General features: G+C 54.2%; 4 protein-coding genes across 9 annotated transcripts in view; all 4 read right to left on the minus strand.

Annotated features, from left to right (window-relative positions):
* Window positions 1-4816, minus strand: part of LOC127473835 (protocadherin beta-15-like) — a 39681-nt gene extending 34865 nt beyond the window's left edge. The window contains exon 1 of one of the 2 annotated variants that reach the window (XM_051793939.1): window positions 3863-4816. In XM_051793939.1, the coding sequence (XP_051649899.1) occupies window positions 3863-4774 (912 nt within the window). In that variant the 5' untranslated portion in view covers window positions 4775-4816. Of the gene's footprint in view, window positions 1-2291 lie in introns of both variants that reach the window. The other variant, XM_051793938.1, reaches the window with a different exon arrangement.
* The window catches only part of LOC127473836 (protocadherin beta-15-like), a 39360-nt gene extending 28285 nt beyond the window's left edge, over window positions 1-11075 (minus strand). The window contains exon 1 of the mRNA XM_051793940.1: window positions 8635-11075. Coding sequence (XP_051649900.1) covers window positions 8635-10980 — 2346 coding nt within the window. The 5' untranslated portion in view covers window positions 10981-11075. The remainder of the gene's footprint in view (window positions 1-8634) is intronic.
* The window catches only part of LOC127473841 (protocadherin beta-7-like), a 42903-nt gene extending 22506 nt beyond the window's left edge, over window positions 1-20397 (minus strand). Inside the window, exons 1-2 of the mRNA XM_051793952.1 lie at window positions 20292-20397; window positions 1123-1523 (exon numbers count right to left, since the gene is read on the minus strand). Coding sequence (XP_051649912.1) covers window positions 1123-1124 — 2 coding nt within the window. The 5' untranslated portion in view covers window positions 1125-1523; window positions 20292-20397. The remainder of the gene's footprint in view (window positions 1-1122; window positions 1524-20291) is intronic.
* Window positions 670-23579, minus strand: LOC127473837 (protocadherin beta-15-like). 5 transcript variants are annotated; one of them, XM_051793946.1, is made up of 3 exons: window positions 21987-23579; window positions 14841-15617; window positions 670-862 (listed from the first exon to the last, which is right to left on the minus strand). In XM_051793946.1, the coding sequence occupies exons 1-3, from the start codon at window positions 23553-23555 to the stop codon at window positions 767-769; spliced, it is 2442 nt and encodes an 813-aa protein (XP_051649906.1). In that variant the 5' UTR covers window positions 23556-23579; the 3' UTR covers window positions 670-766. The 5 variants fall into 5 exon arrangements, with proteins under 5 accessions (XP_051649906.1, XP_051649903.1, XP_051649902.1 ...); XM_051793943.1 differs by lacking the exon at window positions 670-862 and adding an exon at window positions 6887-7079; XM_051793942.1 differs by lacking the exon at window positions 670-862 and adding an exon at window positions 13093-13285.
* Between the last annotated feature and the right edge of the window lie 186 nt (window positions 23580-23765).

Consider the following 23765-nt stretch of genomic DNA (forward strand, 5'->3'; position numbering starts at 1 on the left):
AGCAGACAGAACACCCAATCCCCTCCTACCGGCCAAAATATAGATCTTTTTGTGCATTTTGCTGCTCTTCTCTGACACAAAGAACATGAATCCTCTGTACTCAAAGGGTCAAGATACCCTCCTTGCCTGCTGAGCTGGAATTGCCTGCTTTGCAATGAGTGAGTGACAGGAATTCCCTGATTCACCGGGCAACACCAGTGAACATTAGGAAACACACAGTGTCTGTATTGACTGACACAGTGACAAGAAAGTAAAGTGCACAGAACCCATATATTTTATCCAGAAACATCCAGAAGCCAGGAAAGGAAGAGCTTGGTGCTCACATGGCATTGTTACACAGCAATGACAATTTATTTACTTTTCTGAGCTGGGAAAAGGTTATTGTGCATTTAAGCAAGGATGAGGTTTGTCTGTCCCACTGTTTGTGCCATACTGTGACAGAACAGAATTAAAGGAATACAGTCTTGTCTGACAGCAAGAGAGACAAGATCTTAGCTGGGAGACCGAAAAGCATTCTTAAAGTCTGTCAGGAATGGCCTTAACAGACTTGAAGCAAATGAATGTCTGTGTGAAACAGTTTATGTTCCTTTATTCTGTTTGCTTGTTGATTTTTAGTGGAACACAATCATATTCTGGTTAAAAATTTCTGGAAATTCGTTAAGTCAATTGCAAATACAGATTTCCTCTGCAGAAACCATTCCCACGGGTTGCAGCCTGCATCCCTTCTACCACGAGGCATGAAGCCTCTGCCTGTGCTGACCCCATGCTAGTTAAAGGAAAGACGGTTGAACTGTTCTGCAGAGACAGTCCCAGCATTGTCCGGTGTCACGTCCTCTGTGGGGACAGGGACACAAGGGAAAACCTGTTCCTCACTGGGGCCCCCGGCCATGGCCCAGGGCTCTGGTGGCAGGGCATGGGCACGGCACTGAACGCTCTATTGCCTGTATCTCCAAACTCAACACATGTACCCGCCAAGCATTACCTCACTGAAAGGACACACTGAGAAAAAAACTCCCAGGCTTTTGAAAAAACTTGGCAGAGCTTTCCCAGAAAGAACTTCTCTACAAAGACTTCTCTCTCCATGCCAGGAATTAAGGTACTCTCTTTATTTCACTCTTACACATTATTTCAGTTTCTACACTCAGGGATATCCCAGTTTACAGTGGTACAGTTTATAACTTCAGCACAGCACAGCGTGAGGCTTTCTGGATAATCCATTCCTCACAGACATCATTCAAAAAATCAGTTATTAGAGATGGCATGACAGTCCTTTTTAAAAGGAATAGGCAAGAAAATGCTCAAACACACTTCAGGGAGTAGAAGGGAAAAGGTCAACAGAGAATGCAAATGTGCTCACATAAAACTGGAAAGTTGTGGGGATAGCTTTCCATTCCATTGAGAAGCCTCTGGTTTCAGGAAAAAGAATGAGAAGACCAAACTCAATGTCCTTTCCACCAGTTCATTTTGATTCTGCCTTCAGAAAATGTTCTTTGAAGGACACGTGGAGTTTTCATGCAACGCACCTCAAACACAACAAATATGTTTTCACAACTCTGTACAGTTACAGTCTATCCCAACACTCTTTGTGCTGCTGTGTTGCAAGGAGACAGAACACCCACCCCCTCCTATAGGCCAAAGGAAGATCTTATTGTGCATTTTGCTGCTCTATTCTGCAACACAGAAGATGAGACTGATGTACTGAAAGGGTCAAAATACCCTCCTTGCCTGCTGGGTTGGCATGGCCTGCATAGCAATGGCAGAATGGGAGCAAATCCCTAATTCATCAGGCAGCACTAGTGATGCACAGACAGACACAGTGTCAAGAGAGCAAAGGACACAGACACATCTCATCCAGACACATCCAGAACTCAGGAAAGAAAGAGTGCTGTGCTTACACAACACTATGGCATTATTCACAACATCCTAATTTATCTGAGCTGGGAAAAGGTCTTTGTGCATTTCAGCAAGAATGAGATTTTTCTACCCAACTGTGCCATTCCATTACAGAAGAGAATAAGTGGTCTACTGTCTTGTGTGACAGCAAAAGAGAGACAAGATCTTCCCTGGGTCTGCTAACTGCATTCTTAAAGCCTCTCAGAAATGGCTGAATCAAGTCTGAAACTATATACTGTCTGAGTTAAAGAGTTTTGGTACCCTTTATTCTGTTTGCTTCTTTGTTTTTACTGGAACACAAGCATTCCCTGACTTCCAGTTTCCCAGAATTTGGTTATGCCAGTTGCAAATACAGATTTACTCTGCAGAAACCATTCCCAGAGGCTGCATCCTGCAACCCTTCCTGAGACATGAAGCCTCTGCCTGTGCTGACCCCGTGCTAGTTAAAGGAAAGACGGTTGAACTGCTCTGCAGAGACAGTCCCAGCATCGTCCGGTGTCACGTCCTCTGTGGGGACAGGGACACAAGGGAAAACCTGTTCCTCACTGGGGCCCCCAACCATGGCCCAGGGCTGTGGTGTCAGGCTGGGGACAAAGGGCTTGAGGAACTTGAACTCGCTGTTGCCCGAGCCCGTGGTGAGGCTGATCTCGTAGCAGTAGGGGTGGGGCAGGGTCCCTGGAGAAGCTGCCTCGGCCAGGCCGCTCGGCAAGTTGTCGGCCCCGTCAAGCACGTGGGCAGCCTTCAGCTCCTTTCTCTTGCACAGCCTGCGAGCCACGAAGGCTGCTGTGGAGCCCAGGAAGAGCAGGGAGACGGAGACCAAGGCAAGGATTAAGTAGGTGGTGAGGGAGCCGGGCTGGTCGTCGGTGGGCGGGCTGCTGTGCGGTTGGCGCAGGTCGGAGAAGTCCTTGAGCAGGAGTGCGCTGAGAGCGGCGGTGGCTGAGAGGGGTGGGCGGCCGTTGTCTCGCACCAGGACGACGAGCTTGTGCCTGACGCTGTCTCTGTCTGTCACTGGCCTCCTGAGCCTCACCTCGCCGCTTTGGGCAGCCACGGCAAAGAGCCCGGGGTCGGTGGCCCTGAGCAGGTGGTAGGAGAGCCACGAGTTCTGCCCCGAGTCGGCGTCGACGGCCACCACTTTGGAGACGAGGTAGCCCGCCTCAGCCGACACGGGCACCAGCTCGCTGGAGGCCGGGCCGCTGTCGGGCGCCGGGTACAGCACGAGCGGGGCGTTGTCGTTCTCGTCCAGCACCAGCAGGCGGACGGTGACGTTGGCTCGCAGCGGAGGAGAGCCCGCGTCAGAGGCGCTCACCACCACCTCGCTCTGCCTCAGCTGCTCGTAGTCCAGGGCTCGCAGCACAAACACCTGCCCGCTCTCCGAGTTCACCGACAGGCACGAGCACCAAGGCCGCTCCGCCGCTTGCCCCGCTGACAGCGAATAGGTCACCTTGGCGTTGAGCCCCACGTCGGCATCTGCGGCACTCACGGCTCCAACCAGCACGCTGGGCACATTGTTCTCACGCACGTACATGGTGTACGAGCTCTGGTTGAAGACGGGCGCGTTGTCATTGACGTCCGAGATGGCCACGGTGAAGGTGTGGCTGCTCGTCAGAGGAGGGGAGCCCGCGTCTGCTGCTGTCACCGTCACCATGTACTGAGCCGTCTCCTCGCGGTCCAGGGCACTGACGGTCACCAGTTCATAGTAATTCTTGTAGGCTGGGCGCAGGGAGAAGACGAGCTGATCGTCGAGGGCACAGGAGACCTTGCCGTTGGCCCCGGCATCGCGGTCCCGGACAGTGAAGAGGGCAACGACCGTGCCGGGCGCTGAGTTCTCGGCGAGGGGACTGCTGAAGGAACTGACCACCAGCTCCGGGGCATTGTCATTCACATCCAACACCTGCACCAACACCTTGCAGATTACTGAAAGGCCCCCTCCATCAGTGGCCCTCACACTGAGTTCGTGAGTGTCTGCTACCTCAAAATCCAGAGGTTTTGTGAGTTTAATTTCACCACTCGTGGAATCAATCTCAAATGCTGAGTCACTCCGATCCTTTGCTTGTCTGAACTGATAGGAGATCTCACCATTAACTCCCTCATCCTGATCAGTTGCCAACACAGTCAGGACCTCAGAGCCCTCCGGTGCATTTTCCAAAACCTGCACAGTGTAACGATCCTGTGTGAAGACCGGAGCGTTGTCATTGACATCTAGAACTGTAATGTGAATTTGTGTGGTCCCACTCCTGGGAGGAGATCCTCCATCCACAGCAATGAGACTGAAATGCATCTCTGCCTGCTCCTCTCTGTCTAGAGGCTTTTCCAAAACAAGTTCAACATATTTGTCGCCATTACTCCTGCTTCCAGAAGAGACACTAAAGTACTCATTGTCGGGAGAGATGCTGTATGCCTGGATACTGTTGCTGCCAATATCAAGGTCCCAGGCAACCTCCAGAGGGAAACGAGACCCGGGGTCACTCGTTTCTGGAATCTTAAAAGTGACTCTTTCCTCGGGGAAAACGGGCGAATGGTCATTGATGTCGTGCAGGGCCACCTCGACCCGAAAGAACTGCAGCGGGTCGGCCAGCAGCAGCTCGAAGGCGAGCGTGCAGGTGTCGGAGTGGGCGCACAGCTGCTCCCGGTCGAGCCTGTCGGCCACGACGAGGCGGCCGCTGGCGCGGTCGAGGCGAAAGTGCTGCCGGCCGTCCTCGGCCAGCAGGCGGGCGCGGCGAGCCGAGAGCTGCGCCGGCGGCAGCGCCGCGTCCTGCGCCAGGTTGCCTACGAGGGAGCCGCTGTCCGCCTCCTCGGCCACGGAGTAGCGGATGGGCTGCGAGCGAGCGAGCGCCAGGGAGAGCAAAGCACACACACAAAGCACTTGCCTTGCCATCGCCATGGTCCTCCTCCGGCGGCGGCGGCGGCGGCGGTGTCCGATCTCCTTCTCGCGGATCTCTCGCGTAGTCCCCAACGAAAGCGGCAGCGGTCAGGTGCCCTTCTGCTCCCTCTGTATTCCGGTCGGTTCCGCAGCCCGGAGTGCAGCCGCGGTGTCCCAGGCTCGGCTGGCAGAGCCAGCGGTCGCTGCCGCAGCCGCTGCCCGCTCGGCCCGGCTGGGCTGTTGTGAGCTGGGCTGGGCTTGGCTGTGCTGAGCTGGGCTGGGTCGGGCTCGGCGGCGCCTTAGCCGAGACCACCACCCAGCGGTGCGCGCTGGGACTGCGCCCGCCGCCGCCCGCTGCCCGCGCTGCCGCTCGGCCCGGCCCACGGACACGCGCGCACACGCGCGGTGCCGCCGCTCGCCCGCGGCTGAGCCCGGGGCAGGACGTGCGCACATGGAAGCGGGGATGGAAGTGCCGGCAAGGGTCGGCAGGAGCCATGAGGAGCCGCCGCTTTACTCCGAACGCACGGAGAGCTCCGTCACCTGTCCCGCCTCTGTCCGCGCTCCCCGCTGCCCCCAGCCCGCGGGAAGTCCTGAGCTCCCTGGTGCTGGCACGAGAGTCAGTGCCTTTTGAGAAACGCGGCAATAAAAGTCGCACAAGGCTTTTCCCAATGCAGCGTGAGGCAGAGGCTGAGCTCGGAAAGACTGACCCGCCTTCCCGGAACAGACAAACTGGCCCGGAGGCTCTGTAGTGGCAGCGCAGCGGTCACAGCAGGAGCACGGCATTGAACGCTCTATCGACAGCATCGCCACGCTCTAGACACATCGGGACCCACCCAACATTACCTCAGGAAATGGACAAAACGAGAAAAAACCTCCCAGACTTTTGAAAAACCTTGACAGACCTTTCCCGAATGAACGATTCTACAAAAGACTTCTTTCTCCACGCGAGGACTTAAGGTACTCTGTTTATTTCCTTCTTACATGTTATTTCAATTTTACACTCAGGGGTATCCCTAATTGCAATGTTACAATGTTACGCTTTAAAACTTCACCACAACACAGACAGATGAGGCTTTCTGAATATTCCGTTCATCACACACATTATTAAAGGTATCAGTTACTATAGATGGTGTGACAATCCTTCTTGAAAGGAGCAGGCAAAAAAATGCTCAAACTCATTTCAGGGAGTACAAAGAAAAAGGGTCAAAAAGGAGAATGTAAAGGCTCTAACACAAACCCGGAAAGTCACGCTGGGACAGCTTCCCAGTTCAATTCTGCTGAATCCAGGAACAACAATGAGAAGACCAAAATCAAAGTCCTTTTCACAAGCTCTTCTTGATTCAGAAAATGCTCTTGGAGGTACACAAGGAGTTTTCATGCAATGCACCCAAAGACAATGAACAGGTTTTCACATCTCTGTAGAGATACAGTCTACCTCAACACCGTTTGTGCTGCTGTACTGCAAGCAGACAGAACACCCAATCCCCTCCTACCGGCCAAAATATAGATCTTTTTGTGCATTTTGCTGCTCTTCTCTGACACAAAGAACATGAATCCTCTGTACTCAAAGGGTCAAGATACCCTCCTTGCCTGCTGAGCTGGAATTGCCTGCTTTGCAATGAGTGAGTGACAGGAATTCCCTGATTCACCGGGCAACACCAGTGAACATTAGGAAACACACAGTGTCTGTATTGACTGACACAGTGACAAGAAAGTAAAGTGCACAGAACCCATATATTTTATCCAGAAACATCCAGAAGCCAGGAAAGGAAGAGCTTGGTGCTCACATGGCATTGTTACACAGCAATGACAATTTATTTACTTTTCTGAGCTGGGAAAAGGTCATTGTGCATTTAAGCAAGGATGAGGTTTGTCTGTCCCACTGTTTGTGCCATACTGTGACAGAACAGAATTAAAGGAACACAGTCTTGTCTGACAGCAAGAGAGACAAGATCTTAGCTGGGAGACCGAAAAGCATTCTTAAAGTCTGTCAGGAATGGCCTTAACAGACTTGAAGCAAATGAATGTCTGAGTGAAACAGTTTATGTTCCTTTATTCTGTTTGCTTGTTGATTTTTAGTGGAACACAATCATATTCTGGTTAAAAATTTCTGGAAATTCGTTAAGTCAATTGCAAATACAGATTTCCTCTGCAGAAACCATTCCCACGGGTTGCAGCCTGCATCCCTTCTACCACGAGGCATGAAGCCTCTGCCTGTGCTGACCCCATGCTAGTTAAAGGAAAGACGGTTGAACTGTTCTGCAGAGACAGTCCCAGCATCGTCCGGTGTCACGTCCTCTGTGGGGACAGGGACACAAGGGAAAACCTGTTCCTCACTGGGGCCCCCGGCCATGGCCCAGGGCTCTGGTGGCAGGGCATGGGCACGGCACTGAACGCTCTATTGCCTGTATCTCCAAACTCAACACATGTACCCGCCAAGCATTACCTCACTGAAAGGACACACTGAGAAAAAAACTCCCAGGCTTTTGAAAAAACTTGGCAGAGCTTTCCCAGAAAGAACTTCTCTACAAAGACTTCTCTCCCCACGCCAAGAATTAAGGTACTCTCTTTATTTCACTTTTACACATTATGTCAGTTTCTACACTCAGGGGTATCCCAGTTTCCAATGGTACAGTTTATAACCTCAGCACAACACAGCGTGAGGCTTTCTGGATAATCCATTCCTCACAGACATCATTCAAAAAATGAGTTATTAGAGATGGCATGACAGTCCTTTTTAAAAAGAATAGGCAAACAAATGCTCAAACACACTTCAGGGAGTGGAAGGGAAAAGGTCAACAGAGAATGCAAATGTGCTCACATAAAACTGGAAAGTTGTGAGGGGATAGCTTTCCATTCCATTGAGAAGCCTCTGGTTTCAGGAAAAAGAATGAGAAGACCAAACTCAATGTCCTTTCCACCAGTTCATTTTGATTCTGCCTTCAGAAAATGTTCTTTGAAGGACACGTGGAGTTTTCATGCAATGCACCTCAAACACAACAAATATGTTTTCACAACTCTGTACAGTTACAGTCTATCCCAACACTCTTTGTGCTGCTCTATTGCAAGGAGACAGAACACCCAACCCCTCCTATAGGCCAAAGGAAGACCTTATTGTGCATTTTGCTGCTCTACTGTGCAATACAGAAGATGAGACTGATGTATTGAAAGGGTCAAAATACCCCCCTTGCCTGCTGGGTTGGCATGGCCTGCAGAGTAATGGCTGAATGGGAGCAAATCCCTAATTCATCAGGCAGCACTAGTGATGCACAGACAGACACAGTGACAAGAGAGCAAAGGACACAGACACATCTCATCCAGACACATCCAGAACCCAGGAAGGAAAGACTGCTGTGCTTACACAATGCTATGGCATTATTCACAACATCCTAATTATCTGAGCTGGGTAAAGGCCTTTGTGCATTTCAGTGAGGATGAGATTTCTCTGCCAAATTGTGCCATCCTGTTTCAGAAGAGAATAAAAGGTCTAGTGTCTTCTATGACAGCAAGAGACAAGATCTTCTCTGAGACTGTTAACCCCATTCTTATAGCCTCTCAGAAATGGCTGAATCAAGTCTGAAAACTTACTACTATATGAGTGAAAGAGCTTTGGTTCCCTTTATCCTGTTTGTTTCTTGGTTGGAACACAAGCATTCCCTGACCTAGAGTTTCTGGAAATTGGTTATACCAATCGCAGATTTATTTTGGAGGAACCATTCCCACAGGCTGCAGCCTTCATCCCTTCTACCACGAGGCATGAAGCCTCTGCCTGTGCAACCTCCGGGCTAGTTAAAGGAAAGACGGTTGAACTGTTCTGCTGAGACAGTCCCAGCATCGTCCACTGTCACGTCCTCTGTGGGGACAGGGACACAAGGGAAAACCTGTTCCTCACTGGGGCCCCCGGCCATGGCCCAGGGCTGTGGTGTCAGGCTGGGGCCGAAGGGCTTGAGGAACTTGAACTCGCTGTTGCCCGAGCCCGTGGTGAGGCTGATCTCGTAGCAGTAGGGGTGGGGCAGGGTCCCTGCAGCAGCTGCCTCGGCCAGGCCGCTCGGCAAGTTGTCGGCCCCGTCAAGCACGTGGGCAGCCTTCAGCTCCTTTCTCTTGCACAGCCTGCGAGCCACGAAGGCGGCTGTGGAGGCGAGGAAGAGCAGGGAGACGGAGACCAAGGCAAGGATTAAGTAGGTGGTGAGGGAGCCGGGCTGGTCGTCGGTGGGCGGGCTGCTGTGCGGTTGGCGCAGGTCGGAGAAGTCCTTGAGCAGGAGTGCGCTGAGAGCGGCGGTGGCTGAGAGGGGTGGGCGGCCGTTGTCTCGCACCAGGACGACGAGCTTGTGCCTGACGCTGTCTCTGTCTGTCACTGGCCTCCTGAGCCTCACCTCGCCGCTTTGGGCAGCCACGGCAAAGAGCCCGGGGTCGGTGGCCCTGAGCAGGTGGTAGGAGAGCCACGAGTTCTGCCCCGAGTCGGCGTCGACGGCCACCACTTTGGAGACGAGGTAGCCCGCCTCAGCCGACACGGGCACCAGCTCGCTGGAGGCCGGGCCGCTGTCGGGCGCCGGGTACAGCACGAGCGGGGCGTTGTCGTTCTCGTCCAGCACCAGCAGGCGGACGGTGACGTTGGCTCGCAGCGGAGGAGAGCCCGCGTCAGAGGCGCTCACCACCACCTCGCTCTGCCGCAGCTGCTCGTAGTCCAGGGCTCGCAGCACAAACACCTGCCCGCTCTCCGAGTTCACCGACAGGCACGAGCACCAAGGCCGCTCCGCCGCTTGCCCCGCTGACAGCGAATAGGTCACCTTGGCGTTGAGCCCCACGTCGGCATCTGCGGCACTCACGGCTCCAACCAGCACGCTGGGCACATTGTTCTCACGCACGTACATGGTGTACGAGCTCTGGTTGAAGACGGGCGCGTTGTCATTGACGTCCGAGATGGCCACGGTGAAGGTGTGGCTGCTCGTCAGAGGAGGGGAGCCCGCGTCTGCTGCTGTCACCGTCACCATGTACTGAGCCGTCTCCTCGCGGTCCAGGGCACTGACGGTCACCAGCTCATAGTAATTCTTGTAGGCTGGGCGCAGGGAGAAGACGAGCTGATCGTCGAGGGCACAGGAGACCTTGCCGTTGGCCCCGGCATCGCGGTCCCTGACAGTGAAGAGGGCAACGACCGTGCCGGGCGCTGAGTTCTCGGCGAGGGGACTGCTGAAGGAACTGACCACCAGCTCCGGGGCATTGTCATTCACATCCAACACCTCCACCAACACTCTGCAGATTGCCGAGAGCCCGCCCCCATCTGTGGCTCTCACACGGAGTTCATGAGACCCTGCTGCTTCAAAATCCAGAGACTTTGTGAGTTTAATTTCACCCGTTATGGGATCAATCTCAAATGCTGAGTCACTCTGTCCCACTGCTTGCCTGAATTCATAGGAGATGTCTCCATTAATTCCTGCATCCTGGTCAGTTGCCAACACAGTCAGAACCACAGAGCCCTCTGGCATGTTTTCCAAAACCCGTGCATGGTACACCTCCTGTGTGAACACTGGGGAATTGTCATTTACATCTAGAATTACAATGTGAATTTGGGTGGTCCCACTTCTGGGTGGAGAGCCCCCATCCATGGCAATGAGACTGAAATGCATCTCTGCCTGCTCCTCTCTGTCTAGTGGCTTTTCCAAGACCAGTTCAACATACTTGTCATCGTCACTCCGAGTGCCAGAAAAGACACTAAAGTACTCGTTCTCGGGAGAGATGCTGTATGTCTGAATGCTGTTGCTGCCAATATCGAGGTCTCGAGCAGCGTCCAGTGGGAAACGAGAGCCGGGCTCACTCGTTTCCAGGATCTTAAAAGCAACTCTTTCCTCGGGGAAAACGGGCGAATGGTCATTGATATCGTGCAGGGTCACCTCGACCCGAAAGAACTGCAGCGGGTCGGCCAGCAGCAGCTCGAAGGCGAGCGTGCAGGTGTCGGAGTGGGCGCACAGCTGCTCCCGGTCGAGCCTGTCGGTCACGACGAGGCGGCCGCTGGCGCGGTCGAGGCGAAAGTGCTGCCGGCCGTCCTCGGCCAGCAGGCGGGCGCGGCGAGCCGAGAGCTGCGCCGGCGGCAGCGCCGCGTCCTGCGCCAGGTTGCCTACGAGGGAGCCGCTGTCCGCCTCCTCGGCCACGGAGTAGCGGATGGGCTGCGAGCGAGCGAGCGCCAGGGAGAGCAAAGCACACACACAAAGCACTTGCCTTGCCATCGCCATGGTCCTCCTCCGGCGGCGGCGGCGGCGGCGGTGTCCGATCTCCTTCTCGCGGATCTCTCGCGTAGTCCCCAACGAAAGCGGCAGCGGTCGGGTGCCTTGTTTCCCCCTCTGTATTCCGGTCGGTTCGGCAGCCCGGAGTGCGGCCGCGGTGTCCCAGGCTCGGCTGGCAGAGCCAGCGCTCGCTGCCGCAGCCGCTGCCCGCTCGGCCCGGCTGGGCTGTTGTGAGCTGGGCTGGGCTTGGCTGTGCTGAGCTGGGCTGGGTCGGGCTCGGCGGCGCCTTAGCCGAGACCACCACCCAGCGGTGCGCGCTGGGACTGCGCCCGCCGCCGCCCGCTGCCCGCGCTGCCGCTCGGCCCGGCCCACGGACACGCGCGCACACGCGCGGGGCCGCCGCTCGCCCGCGGCTGAGCCCGGGGCAGGACGTGCGCACATGGAAGCGGGGATGGAAGTGCCGGCAAGGGTCGGCAGGAGCCATGAGGGTCCGCCGCTTTACTCCGAACGCACGAAGAGCTCCGTCACCTGTCCCACCTCTGTCCGCGCTCCCCGCTGCCCCCAGCCCGCGGGAAGTCCTGAGCTCCCTGGTGCTGGCACGAGAGTCAGTGCCTTTTGAGAAACGCGGCAATAAAAGTCGCACAAGGCTTTTCCCATCGCAGCGTGAGGCAGAGGCTGAGCTCGGAAAGACTGACCCGCCTTCCCGGAACAGACAAACTGGCCCGGAGCCTCTGCAGTGGCAGCGTAGCGGTCACAGCAGGAGCACGGCATTGAACGCTCTATCGACAGCATCGCCACGCTCTAGACACATCGGGACCCACCCAACATTACCTCAGGAAATGGACAAAACGAGAAAAAACCTCCCAGACTTTTGAAAAACCTTGACAGACCTTTCCCGAATGAACGATTCTACAAAAGACTTCAATCTCCACGCGAGGACTTAAGGTACTCTGGTTATTTCTTTCTTACATGTTATTTCAATTTTACACTCAGGGGTATCCCTAATTGTAATGTTACAATGTTACGCTTTAAAACTTCACCACAACACAGACAGATGAGGCTTTCTGAATATTCTGTGCATCACACACATTATTAAAGGTATCAGTTACTATAGATGGTGTGACAATCCTTCTTGAAAGGAGCAGGCAAAAAAATGCTCAAACTCATTTCAGGGAGTACAAAGAAAAAGGGTCAAAAAGGAGAATGTAAAGGCTCTAACACAAACCCGGAAAGTCACGCTGGGACAGCTTCCCAGTTCAATTCCGCTGAATTCAGGAACAACAATGAGAAGACCAAAATCAAAGTCCTTTTCACAAGCTCTTCTTGATTCAGAAAATGCTCTTGGAGGTACACATGGAGTTTTCATGCAATGCACCCAAAGACAATGAACAGGTTTTCACATCTCTGTAGAGATACAGTCTACCTCAACACCGTTTGTGCTGCTGTACTGCAAGCAGACAGAACACCCAATCCCCTCCTACCGGCCAAAATATAGATCTTTTTGTGCATTTTGCTGCTCTTCTCTGACACAAAGAACATGAATCCTCTGTACTCAAAGGGTCAAGATACCCTCCTTGCCTGCTGAGCTGGAATTGCCTGCTTTGCAATGAGTGAGTGACAGGAATTCCCTGATTCACCGGGCAACACCAGTGAACATTAGGAAACACACAGTGTCTGTATTGACTGACACAGTGACAAGAAAGTAAAGTGCACAGAACCCATATATTTTATCCAGAAACATCCAGAAGCCAGGAAAGGAAGAGCTTGGTGCTCACATGGCATTGTTACACAGCAATGACAATTTATTTACTTTTCTGAGCTGGGAAAAGGTCATTGTGCATTTAAGCAAGGATGAGGTTTGTCTGTCCCACTGTTTGTGCCATACTGTGACAGAACAGAATTAAAGGAACACAGTCTTGTCTGACAGCAAGAGAGACAAGATCTTAGCTGGGAGACCGAAAAGCATTCTTAAAGTCTGTCAGGAATGGCCTTAACAGACTTGAAGCAAATGAATGTCTGAGTGAAACAGTTTATGTTCCTTTATTCTGTTTGCTTGTTGATTTTTAGTGGAACACAATCATATTCTGGTTAAAAATTTCTGGAAATTCGTTAAGTCAATTGCAAATACAGATTTCCTCTGCAGAAACCATTCCCACGGGTTGCAGCCTGCATCCCTTCTACCACGAGGCATGAAGCCTCTGCCTGTGCTGACCCCATGCTAGTTAAAGGAAAGACGGTTGAACTGTTCTGCAGAGACAGTCCCAGCATCGTCCGGTGTCACGTCCTCTGTGGGGACAGGGACACAAGGGAAAACCTGTTCCTCACTGGGGCCCCCGGCCATGGCCCAGGGCTCTGGTGGCAGGGCATGGGCACGGCACTGAACGCTCTATTGCCTGTATCTCCAAACTCAACACATGTACCCGCCAAGCATTACCTCACTGAAAGGACACACTGAGAAAAAAACTCCCAGACTTTTGAAAAAACTTGGCAGAGCTTTCCCAGAAAGAACTTCTCTACAAAGACTTCTCTCCCCACGCCAAGAATTAAGGTACTCTCTTTATTTCACTTTTACACATTATGTCAGTTTCTACACTCAGGGGTATCCCAGTTTCCAATGGTACAGTTTATAACCTCAGCACAACACAGCGTGAGGCTTTCTGGATAATCCATTCCTCACAGACATCATTCAAAAAATGAGTTATTAGAGATGGCATGACAGTCCTTTTTAAAAAGAATAGGCAAACAAATGCTCAAACACACTTCAGGGAGTGGAAGGGAAAAGGTCAACAGAGAATGCAAATGTGCTCACATAAAACTGGAAAGTTGTGAGGGGATAGCTTTCCATTCCATTGAGAAGCCTCTGGTTTCAGGAAAAAGAATGAGAAGACCAAACTCAATGTCCTTTCCACCAGTTCATTTTGATTCTGCCTTCAGAAAATGTTCTTTGAAGGACACGTGGAGTTTTCATGCAATGCACCTCAAACACAACAAATATGTTTTCACAACTCTGTACAGTTACAGTCTATCCCAACACTCTTTGTGCTGCTCTATTGCAAGGAGACAGAACACCCAACCCCTCCTATAGGCCAAAGGAAGACCTTATTGTGCATTTTGCTGCTCTACTGTGCAATACAGAAGATGAGACTGATGTATTGAAAGGGTCAAAATACCCCCCTTGCCTGCTGGGTTGGCATGGCCTGCAGAGTAATGGCTGAATGGGAGCAAATCCCTAATTCATCAGGCAGCACTAGTGATGCACAGACAGACACAGTGACAAGAGAGCAAAGGACACAGACACATCTCATCCAGACACATCCAGAACCCAGGAAGGAAAGACTGCTGTGCTTACACAATGCTATGGCATTATTCACAACATCCTAATTATCTGAGCTGGGTAAAGGCCTTTGTGCATTTCAGTGAGGATGAGATTTCTCTGCCAAATTGTGCCATCCTGTTTCAGAAGAGAATAAAAGGTCTAGTGTCTTCTATGACAGCAAGAGACAAGATCTTCTCTGAGACTGTTAACCCCATTCTTATAGCCTCTCAGAAATGGCTGAATCAAGTCTGAAAACTTACTACTATATGAGTGAAAGAGCTTTGGTTCCCTTTATCCTGTTTGTTTCTTGGTTGGAACACAAGCATTCCCTGACCTAGAGTTTCTGGAAATTGGTTATACCAATCGCAGATTTATTTTGGAGGAACCATTCCCACAGGCTGCAGCCTTCATCCCTTCTACCACGAGGCATGAAGCCTCTGCCTGTGCAACCTCCGGGCTAGTTAAAGGAAAGACGGTTGAACTGTTCTGCTGAGACAGTCCCAGCATCGTCCACTGTCACGTCCTCTGTGGGGACAGGGACACAAGGGAAAACCTGTTCCTCACTGGGGCCCCCGGCCATGGCCCAGGGCTGTGGTGTCAGGCTGGGGACGAAGGGCTTGAGGAACTTGAACTCGCTGTTGCCCGAGCCCGTGGTGAGGCTGATCTCGTAGCAGTAGGGGTGGGGCAGGGTCCCTGCAGCAGCTGCCTCGGCCAGGCCGCTCGGCAAGTTGTCGGCCCCGTCAAGCACGTGGGCAGCCTTCAGCTCCTTTCTCTTGCACAGCCTGCGAGCCACGAAGGCGGCTGTGGAGGCGAGGAAGAGCAGGGAGACGGAGACCAAGGCAAGGATTAAGTAGGTGGTGAGGGAGCCGGGTTGGTCGTCGGTGGGCGGGCTGCTGTGCGGTTGGCGCAGGTCGGAGAAGTCCTTGAGCAGGAGTGCGCTGAGAGCGGCGGTGGCTGAGAGGGGTGGGCGGCCGTTGTCTCGCACCAGGACGACGAGCTTGTGCCTGACGCTGTCTCTGTCTGTCACTGGCCTCCTGAGCCTCACCTCGCCGCTTTGGGCAGCCACGGCAAAGAGCCCGGGGTCGGTGGCCCTGAGCAGGTGGTAGGAGAGCCACGAGTTCTGCCCCGAGTCGGCGTCGACGGCCACCACTTTGGAGACGAGGTAGCCCGCCTCAGCCGACACGGGCACCAGCTCGCTGGAGGCCGGGCCGCTGTCGGGCGCCGGGTACAGCACGAGCGGGGCGTTGTCGTTCTCGTCCAGCACCAGCAGGCGGACGGTGACGTTGGCTCGCAGCGGAGGAGAGCCCGCGTCAGAGGCGCTCACCACCACCTCGCTCTGCCGCAGCTGCTCGTAGTCCAGGGCTCGCAGCACAAACACCTGCCCGCTCTCCGAGTTCACCGACAGGCACGAGCACCAAGGCCGCTCCGCCGCTTGCCCCGCTGACAGCGAATAGGTCACCTTGGCGTTGAGCCCCACGTCGGCATCTGCGGCACTCACGGCTCCAACCAGCACGCTGGGCACATTGTTCTCACGCACGTACATGGTGTACGAGCTCTGGTTGAAGACGGGCGCGTTGTCATTGACGTCCGAGATGGCCACGGTGAAGGTGTGGCTGCTCGTCAGAGGAGGGGAGCCCGCGTCTGCTGCTGTCACCGTCACCATGTACTGAGCCGTCTCCTCGCGGTCCAGGGCACTGACGGTCACCAGCTCATAGTAATTCTTGTAGGCTGGGCGCAGGGAGAAGACGAGCTGATCGTCGAGGGCACAGGAGACCTTGCCGTTGGCCCCGGCATCGCGGTCCCTGACAGTGAAGAGGGCAACGACCGTGCCGGGCGCTGAGTTCTCGGCGAGGGGACTGCTGAAGGAACTGACCACCAGCTCCGGGGCATTGTCATTCACATCCAACACCTCCACCAACACTCTGCAGATTGCCGAGAGCCCGCCCCCATCTGTGGCTCTCACACGGAGTTCATGAGACCCTGCTGCTTCAAAATCCAGAGACTTTGTGAGTTTAATTTCACCCGTTATGGGATCAATCTCAAATGCTGAGTCACTCTGTCCCACTGCTTGCCTGAATTCATAGGAGATGTCTCCATTAATTCCTGCATCCTGGTCAGTTGCCAACACAGTCAGAACCACAGAGCCCTCTGGCATGTTTTCCAAAACCCGTGCATGGTACACCTCCTGTGTGAACACTGGGGAATTGTCATTTACATCTAGAATTACAATGTGAATTTGGGTGGTCCCACTTCTGGGTGGAGAGCCCCCATCCATGGCAATGAGACTGAAATGCATCTCTGCCTGCTCCTCTCTGTCTAGTGGCTTTTCCAAGACCAGTTCAACATACTTGTCATCGTCACTCCGAGTGCCAGAAAAGACACTAAAGTACTCGTTCTCGGGAGAGATGTTGTATGTCTGAATGCTGTTGCTGCCAATATCGAGGTCTCGAGCAGCGTCCAGTGGGAAACGAGAGCCGGGCTCACTCGTTTCCAGGATCTTAAAAGCAACTCTTTCCTCGGGGAAAACGGGCGAATGGTCATTGATATCGTGCAGGGTCACCTCGACCCGAAAGAACTGCAGCGGGTCGGCCAGCAGCAGCTCGAAGGCGAGCGTGCAGGTGTCGGAGTGGGCGCACAGCTGCTCCCGGTCGAGCCTGTCGGCCACGACGAGGCGGCCGCTGGCGCGGTCGAGGCGAAAGTGCTGCCGGCCGTCCTCGGCCAGCAGGCGGGCGCGGCGAGCCGAGAGCTGCGCCGGCGGCAGCGCCGCGTCCTGCGCCAGGTTGCCTACGAGGGAGCCGCTGTCCGCCTCCTCGGCCACGGAGTAGCGGATGGGCTGCGAGCGAGCGAGCGCCAGGGAGAGCAAAGCACACACACAAAGCACTTGCCTTGCCATCGCCATGGCCCTCCTCCGGCGGCGGCGGCGGCGGCGGTGTCCGATCTCCTTCTCGCGGATCTCTCCCGTAGTCCCCGCAGAAAGCGGCGCAGCAGCGGGCGGGTGCCCTTCTTCTCCCTCTGTATTCCGGTCGGTTCCGCAGCCCGGAGTGCGGCCGCGGTGTCCCAGGCTCGGCTGGCAGAGCCAGCGCTCGCTGCCGCAGCCGCTGCCCGCTCGGCCCGGCTGGGCTGTTGTGAGCTGGGCTGGGCTTGGCTGTGCTGAGCTGGGCTGGGTCGGGCTCGGCGGCGCCTTAGCCGAGACCACCACCCAGCGGTGCGCGCTGGGACTGCGCCCGCCGCCGCCCGCTGCCCGCGCTGCCGCTCGGCCCGGCCCACGGACACGCGCGCACACGCGCGGTGCCGCCGCTCGCCCGCGGCTGAGCCCGGGGCAGGACGCGCGCACATGGAAGCGGGGATGGAAGTGCCCGCAATGGTCAGGATTAGCCCTGTGGGGCCGCCGCTTGAGTTCGATTACAGGGACAGCTCTGGCACCTGCCCCTCGTCTGTCCGCGCTCTCCGCTGCCCACAGCCCGCGGGAAGCCGTGAGCGCTCGGCACCCGGCACGCCAATCAGCGCCTTCCGAGAAACGCGGCGGTAGAAGCGGCACAAGGCTTTTCCCAAAGCAGTGTGACACAGATTCTGAGCCTGGAAGGACTGAACCGCCTTCCTCGAAGAGAGAAATCGGTTAAAAGCCTCCAACCGGTAACAGCTCGGGCATTGCACTGAACACTCTATCGGCTCTATCTCCAAACCCAACACATACAGCCAGCCAGCATTACCTCAGTAAAGGCACACTGAGAAAAAAACTCCCAGACTCTACATAAAACTTGACAGACCTTTCCCAAAAAGACTGTCTCTACAAAGACTTTTCTCCACACAAGGAATTAAGGTATTCTCTTTATTTCACTCTTACACATTATTTCAGTTTTTACCATCAGGGGTATCCCAGTTTACAATGGTACAGTTTATAACTTCAGCACTACACACTGTTGGGCTTTCTGAATATTCCACATATCATGGATCTCATTCAAGGAATCCATTACTCTAGATGAAAGGAGAATACAAATGCTCTAACACAACCCCAAAAAATCATGCAGGGATAGCTTCCCAGTTCAATTCTGTGAAACCAGGAGCAGCAGTGATTATACAAAATACAAAGTCCATTTCACAAGCTAATCTTGATTGCAGCTACAGAAAATGCTCTTTGAAGGACATTTGGAGTTTTCATGCAATGCACCCAAAGACAATGAACATGTTTTCACAACTCTATACAGTTACAGTCTACCCCAACACCGTTTGTTCTGCTGTACTGCAAGGAGATAAAACACCCGACACTCACTTATTGGCCAAAGGAAGATCTTACTGTGCATTTTTCTGCTCTGCTCTGTCCTGGAGAAGATGTGACCGCTGTACTCAAAGGGTCAAAATACCCTTCCTGACAGCTGAGCTGAAATTGCCTGCTTTGCTACGGCTGAATGGGAGCAACTCCCTGTTTCACGGGCAGCACTAGTGAGCATTAGGAGACACCGAGTGGCTGTATTGACTGGCACAGTGACAAGAAAGTAAAGCACACAGAGCCCACACATTTCAGCCAGAGACATCTAGAACCCAGGAAAGAAAGAGTGCTGTGCTTACACAACACTGTGACACAGCACTCACAACTTCCTCATTTTCCTGAGATGGGAAAAGGTCTCTGTGCATTTCCGCGAGGATGAGATTTGTCTGCCCAAGTGTGCCATTCTGTTACAGCAGGGAATAAAATGTCCACTGTCTTCTCAGATAGCAAGATAGACAAGAGCAAATCTCTGACTGCTAACCCCATTCTTGTAGCCACTCAGAAATGGCCATAAAAGACATGAAATACATTATTGTCAGAGTGAAGGAGTTTTAGTTCCCTTTTTTCTGTTTCCTTGTTTGTTTTTAGGGGAACACAAGCATTTTCTGAGTGAGAATTCTTGGAGAATTGCTGGAGCCAAATATAGATTTACCTTGAAGGAACCATCCCCACAGGCTGCAGCCTGCATCCCTGCCTACCATGAGGTATGAAGTCTCTGCCTGTGCCGACCTCATGCCAGGCCGCTCTGCAAGTTGTCGGCCCCGTCAAGCACGTGGGCAGCCTTCAGCTCCTTTCTCTTGCACAGCCTGCGAGCCACGAAGGCTGCTGTGGAGCCCAGGAAGAGCAGGGAGACGAAGACCAAGGCAAGGATTAAGTAGGTGGTGAGGGAGCCGGGCTCGTGGTCGGTGTCCCGCCTCTGTCCATGCTCCCCACTTCCCACAGCCCACGGGTAGCCGTGAGGTCTCTGCTCTCCTGGTAGGAGAGTCCGCAGACTTCGAGAAACACAGCTTTAAAAGCGGCACAAAACGTTTCCCAATGCAGTGTGAGGCAGAGGCTAAGCCTGGAAAGACTGAGCTGCCTTCCCAAAACAGACAAACCCCCCGGAGCTTCTGCAGTGGTAGCGCAGCGGTAACAGTGCTGGTACGGCATTGAACACTCTACCATCAGCATTGCCACGCTCTAGACACATAGGGACCCACCCAACATTACCTCAATAAATGGACAAAATGAGAAAAAACCTCACAGACTTTTGAAAAACCTTGACAGACCTTTCCCGAATGAACGATTCTACAAAAGATTCTTCCACACAAGGAATTAAGGTACTCTCTTTATTTCACAATTACACATTATGTCAGTTTTTACACTCAAGTGTATCCCAGTTTAGAATTTTACACTTTAAAACTTTATCACAACACAAACAGATGAGGCTTTCTGAATATTCCGTGCATCACATACATTATTAAAGGTATCAATTACTATACATGGGGTGACAGTCCTTTTTAAAAGGAACAGGTAAAAAAATACTCAAGCCTAGTTAAGGGAGTGCAAGGGAAAAGGGCCTAAAGGAGAATGCAAATGCTCTAACACAAACCCAGAAAGTTATGCAGGGAGAGCTTCCCAGTTCAGTTCTGCTGAATTCAGAGAAGACCAAACTCAAAGTCCTTTTCACGAGCTCATCTTGATTGTATCTTCAGAAAATGCTCTTTGAAGGATATTTGGAGTTTTCGTGCAATGCACCCAAAGACAATGAATATGTTTTAACAACTCTGTACAGTTACAGTCTACCCCAACACCATTTGTGCTGCTGTACTGCAAGCAGACAGAACACCCAATCCCCTCTTATCGGCCAAAGGAAGATCTTACTGTGCATTTTGTTGCTCTTCTCTGCCACAAAGAAGATGAGCCTGCTGTACTCAAAGGATCAAAATTCCCTCCTTGCCTGCTCAGCTGGAATTGCCTGGGCTGCAGTGGCTAAATGGGAGCAACTGCCTCATTCACCGAGCAGCACTAGCTATGAATAGACAGACGTGGTGACAAGAGAGCAAAGCACACAGGGGCCAGACATCTCAGATAGAGACATCCGGACTGCAGGAAAGAAAGAGCTTGGTGAACACATGTCCTTGTGACACTGCACTGAGAACTTCCCCATTTTCCTGAGCTGGGAAAAGGTCATTGTGAATTTCAGAAAGGATGAGGCTTGTCTGTCCCTTTTTTTGTGCCATACTGTTACAGAACAGAATTAAAGAGCCACGGTCTTGTCTGACAGCAAGAGAGACAAGAGCTTGCTGGGACAGCTAACCCCATTCTTAAAGCCTCTCAGAAATGGCTGAACCAAGTCTGAAACCTATTACTGTCTGAGTGAAAGAGCTTTGGTACCCTTTATTCTGTTTCCTTCTAGGTTGTTAATGGAACACAAGCATTCCCTGACTTACAACTTTCCAGAATTTGCTTATGCCAATTGCAAATAAAGATTTCCTCAGCAGGAACCATTCCCAAAGGTTGCAGGCTGAATCCCTTCCTACTATGAGGCATGAAGCCTCTGCCTGTGCCGACCCCGTGCTAGTTAAAGGAAAGACGGTTGAACTGTTCTGCTGAGACAGTCCCAGCATCGTCCGGTGTCACGTCCTCTGTGGGGACAGGGACACAAGGGAAAACCTGTTCCTCACTGGGGCCCCCACCCATGGCCCAGGGCTGTGGTGTCAGGCTGGGGACGAAGGGCTTGAGGAACTTGAACTCGCTGTTGCCCGAGCCCGTGGTGAGGCTGATCTCGTAGCAGTAGGGGTGGGGCAGGGTCCCTGCAGCAGCTGCCTCGGCCAGGCCGCTCGGCAAGTTGTCGGCCCCGTCAAGCACGTGGGCAGCCTTCAGCTCCTTTCTCTTGCACAGCCTGCGAGCCACGAAGGCTGCTGTGGAGGCGAGGAAGAGCAGGGAGACGGAGACCAAGGCAAGGATTAAGTAGGTGGTGAGGGAGCCGGGTTGGTCGTCGGTGGGCGGGCTGCTGTGCGGTTGGCGCAGGTCGGAGAAGTCCTTGAGCAGGAGTGCGCTGAGAGCGGCGGTGGCTGAGAGGGGTGGGCGGCCGTTGTCTCGCACCAGGACGACGAGCTTGTGCCTGACGCTGTCTCTGTCTGTCACTGGCCTCCTGAGCCTCACCTCGCCGCTTTGGGCAGCCACGGCAAAGAGCCCGGGGTCGGTGGCCCTGAGCAGGTGGTAGGAGAGCCACGAGTTCTGCCCCGAGTCGGCGTCGACGGCCACCACTTTGGAGACGAGGTAGCCCGCCTCAGCCGACACGGGCACCAGCTCGCTGGAGGCCGGGCCGCTGTCGGGCGCCGGGTACAGCACGAGCGGGGCGTTGTCGTTCTCGTCCAGCACCAGCAGGCGGACGGTGACGTTGGCTCGCAGCGGAGGAGAGCCCGCGTCAGAGGCACTCACCACCACCTCGCTCTGCCTCAGCTGCTCGTAGTCCAGGGCTCGCAGCACAAACACCTGCCCGCTCTCCGAGTTCACCGACAGGCACGAGCACCAAGGCCGCTCCGCCGCTTGCCCCGCTGACAGCGAATAGGTCACCTTGGCGTTGAGCCCCACGTCGGCATCTGCGGCACTCACGGCTCCAACCAGCACGCTGGGCACATTGTTCTCACGCACGTACATGGTGTACGAGCTCTGGTTGAAGACAGGCGCGTTGTCATTGACGTCCGAGATGGCCACGGTGAAGGTGTGGCTGCTCGTCAGAGGAGGGGAGCCCGCGTCTGCTGCTGTCACCGTCACCATGTACTGAGCCGTCTCCTCGCGGTCCAGGGCACTGACGGTCACCAGCTCATAGTAATTCTTGTAGGCTGGGCGCAGGGAGAAGACGAGCTGATCGTCGAGGGCACAGGAGACCTTGCCGTTGGCCCCGGCATCGCGGTCCCTGACAGTGAAGAGGGCAACGACCGTGCCGGGTGCTGAGTTCTCGGCGAGGGGACTGCTGAAGGAACTGACCACCAGCTCCGGGGCATTGTCATTCACATCCAATACCTCCACTAGGACTTTACAGATTGCCGAGAGCCCGCCCCCATCTGTGGCCCTCACACTGAGTTCGTGAGTCTGTCCTGCCTCAAAATCCAGAGGCTTTGTGAGCTTAATTTCGCCACTCGTGGGGTCAATCTCAAACGCTGAGTCACTCTGGCTGACTGCTTCGCTGAACTGATAGGAGATGTCTCCATTAACTCCCACATCTCGATCAGTTGCCAGCACAGTCAGGACCACAGAGCCCTCCGGTGCATTTTCCAAAACCTGCACAGTGTAACGGTCCTGGGTGAAGACGGGAGCGTTGTCATTGACATCTAGAACTGTAATGTGAATTTGTGTGGTCCCACTCCTGGGAGGAGAGCCCCCATCCACAGCAATGAGACTGGAATGCATCTCTGCCTGTTCCTCTCTGTCTAGAGGCTTTTCCAAAACAAGTTCAACGTATTTGTCGCCATTACTCCGACTTCCAAAGGACACAGTAAAATACTCATTCTCGGGAGAGATGCTGTATGTCTGGACGCTGTTGCTGCCAACATCCAGGTCCCGAGCAACCTCCAGAGGGAAACGAGAGCCAGGGTCGCCCCTTTCGGGGATCTTAAAAGTGACTCGTTCCGCAGGGAAAACGGGCGAATGGTCATTGATGTCGTGCAGGGTCACCTCGACCCGAAAGAACTGCAGCGGGTCGGCCAGCAGCAGCTCGAAGGCGAGCGTGCAAGTGTCGGAATGGGCGCACAGCTGCTCCCGGTCGAGCCTGTCGGCCACGACGAGGCGGCCGCTGGCGCGGTCGAGGCGAAAGTGCTGCCGGCCGTCCTCGGCCAGCAGGCGGGCGCGGCGAGCCGAGAGCTGCGCCGGCGGCAGCGCCGCGTCCTGCGCCAGGTTGCCTACGAGGGAGCCGCTGTCCGCCTCCTCGGCCACGGAGTAGCGGATGGGCTGCGAGCGAGCGAGCGCCAGGGAGAGCAAAGCACACACACAAAGCACTTGCCTTGCCATCGCCATGGCCCTCCTCCGGCGGCGGCGGCGGCGGTGTCCGATCTCCTTCTCGCGGATCTCTCGCGTAGTCCCCAACGAAAGCGGCGGTCGGGTCGGGTGCCTTCTTTCTCCCTCTGTATTCCGGTCGGTTCCGCAGCCCGGAGTGCAGCCGCGGTGTCCCAGGCTCGGCTGGCAGAGCCAGCGGTCGCTGCCGCAGCCGCTGCCCGCTCGGCCCGG

This window comes from Manacus candei, unplaced genomic scaffold (assembly GCF_025592945.1).
Source record: "Manacus candei isolate 608988 ecotype Guabito, Panama unplaced genomic scaffold, ASM2559294v1 h1tg000037l, whole genome shotgun sequence".
Lineage (NCBI taxonomy): Eukaryota > Metazoa > Chordata > Aves > Passeriformes > Pipridae > Manacus > Manacus candei.

What these genes read in the sequence shown, in the direction of transcription:
- LOC127473837 (XM_051793946.1), bottom strand. Translation starts at nt 23,555, where the DNA reads ATGGCGATGGCAAGGCAAGTGCTTTGTGTGTGTGCTTTGCTCTCCCTG. An exon ending in AGCAGCTGAGGCAGAGCGAG is followed by an intron (nt 15,618 to 21,986) that starts GTGGTGGTGAGT and finishes CGGCAGAGCGAG; the next exon opens with GTGGTGGTGAGCGCCTCTGA. An exon ending in GGGGCCCCAGTGAGGAACAG is followed by an intron (nt 863 to 14,840) that starts GTTTTCCCTTGT and finishes AGTGAGGAACAG; the next exon opens with GTTTTCCCTTGTGTCCCTGT.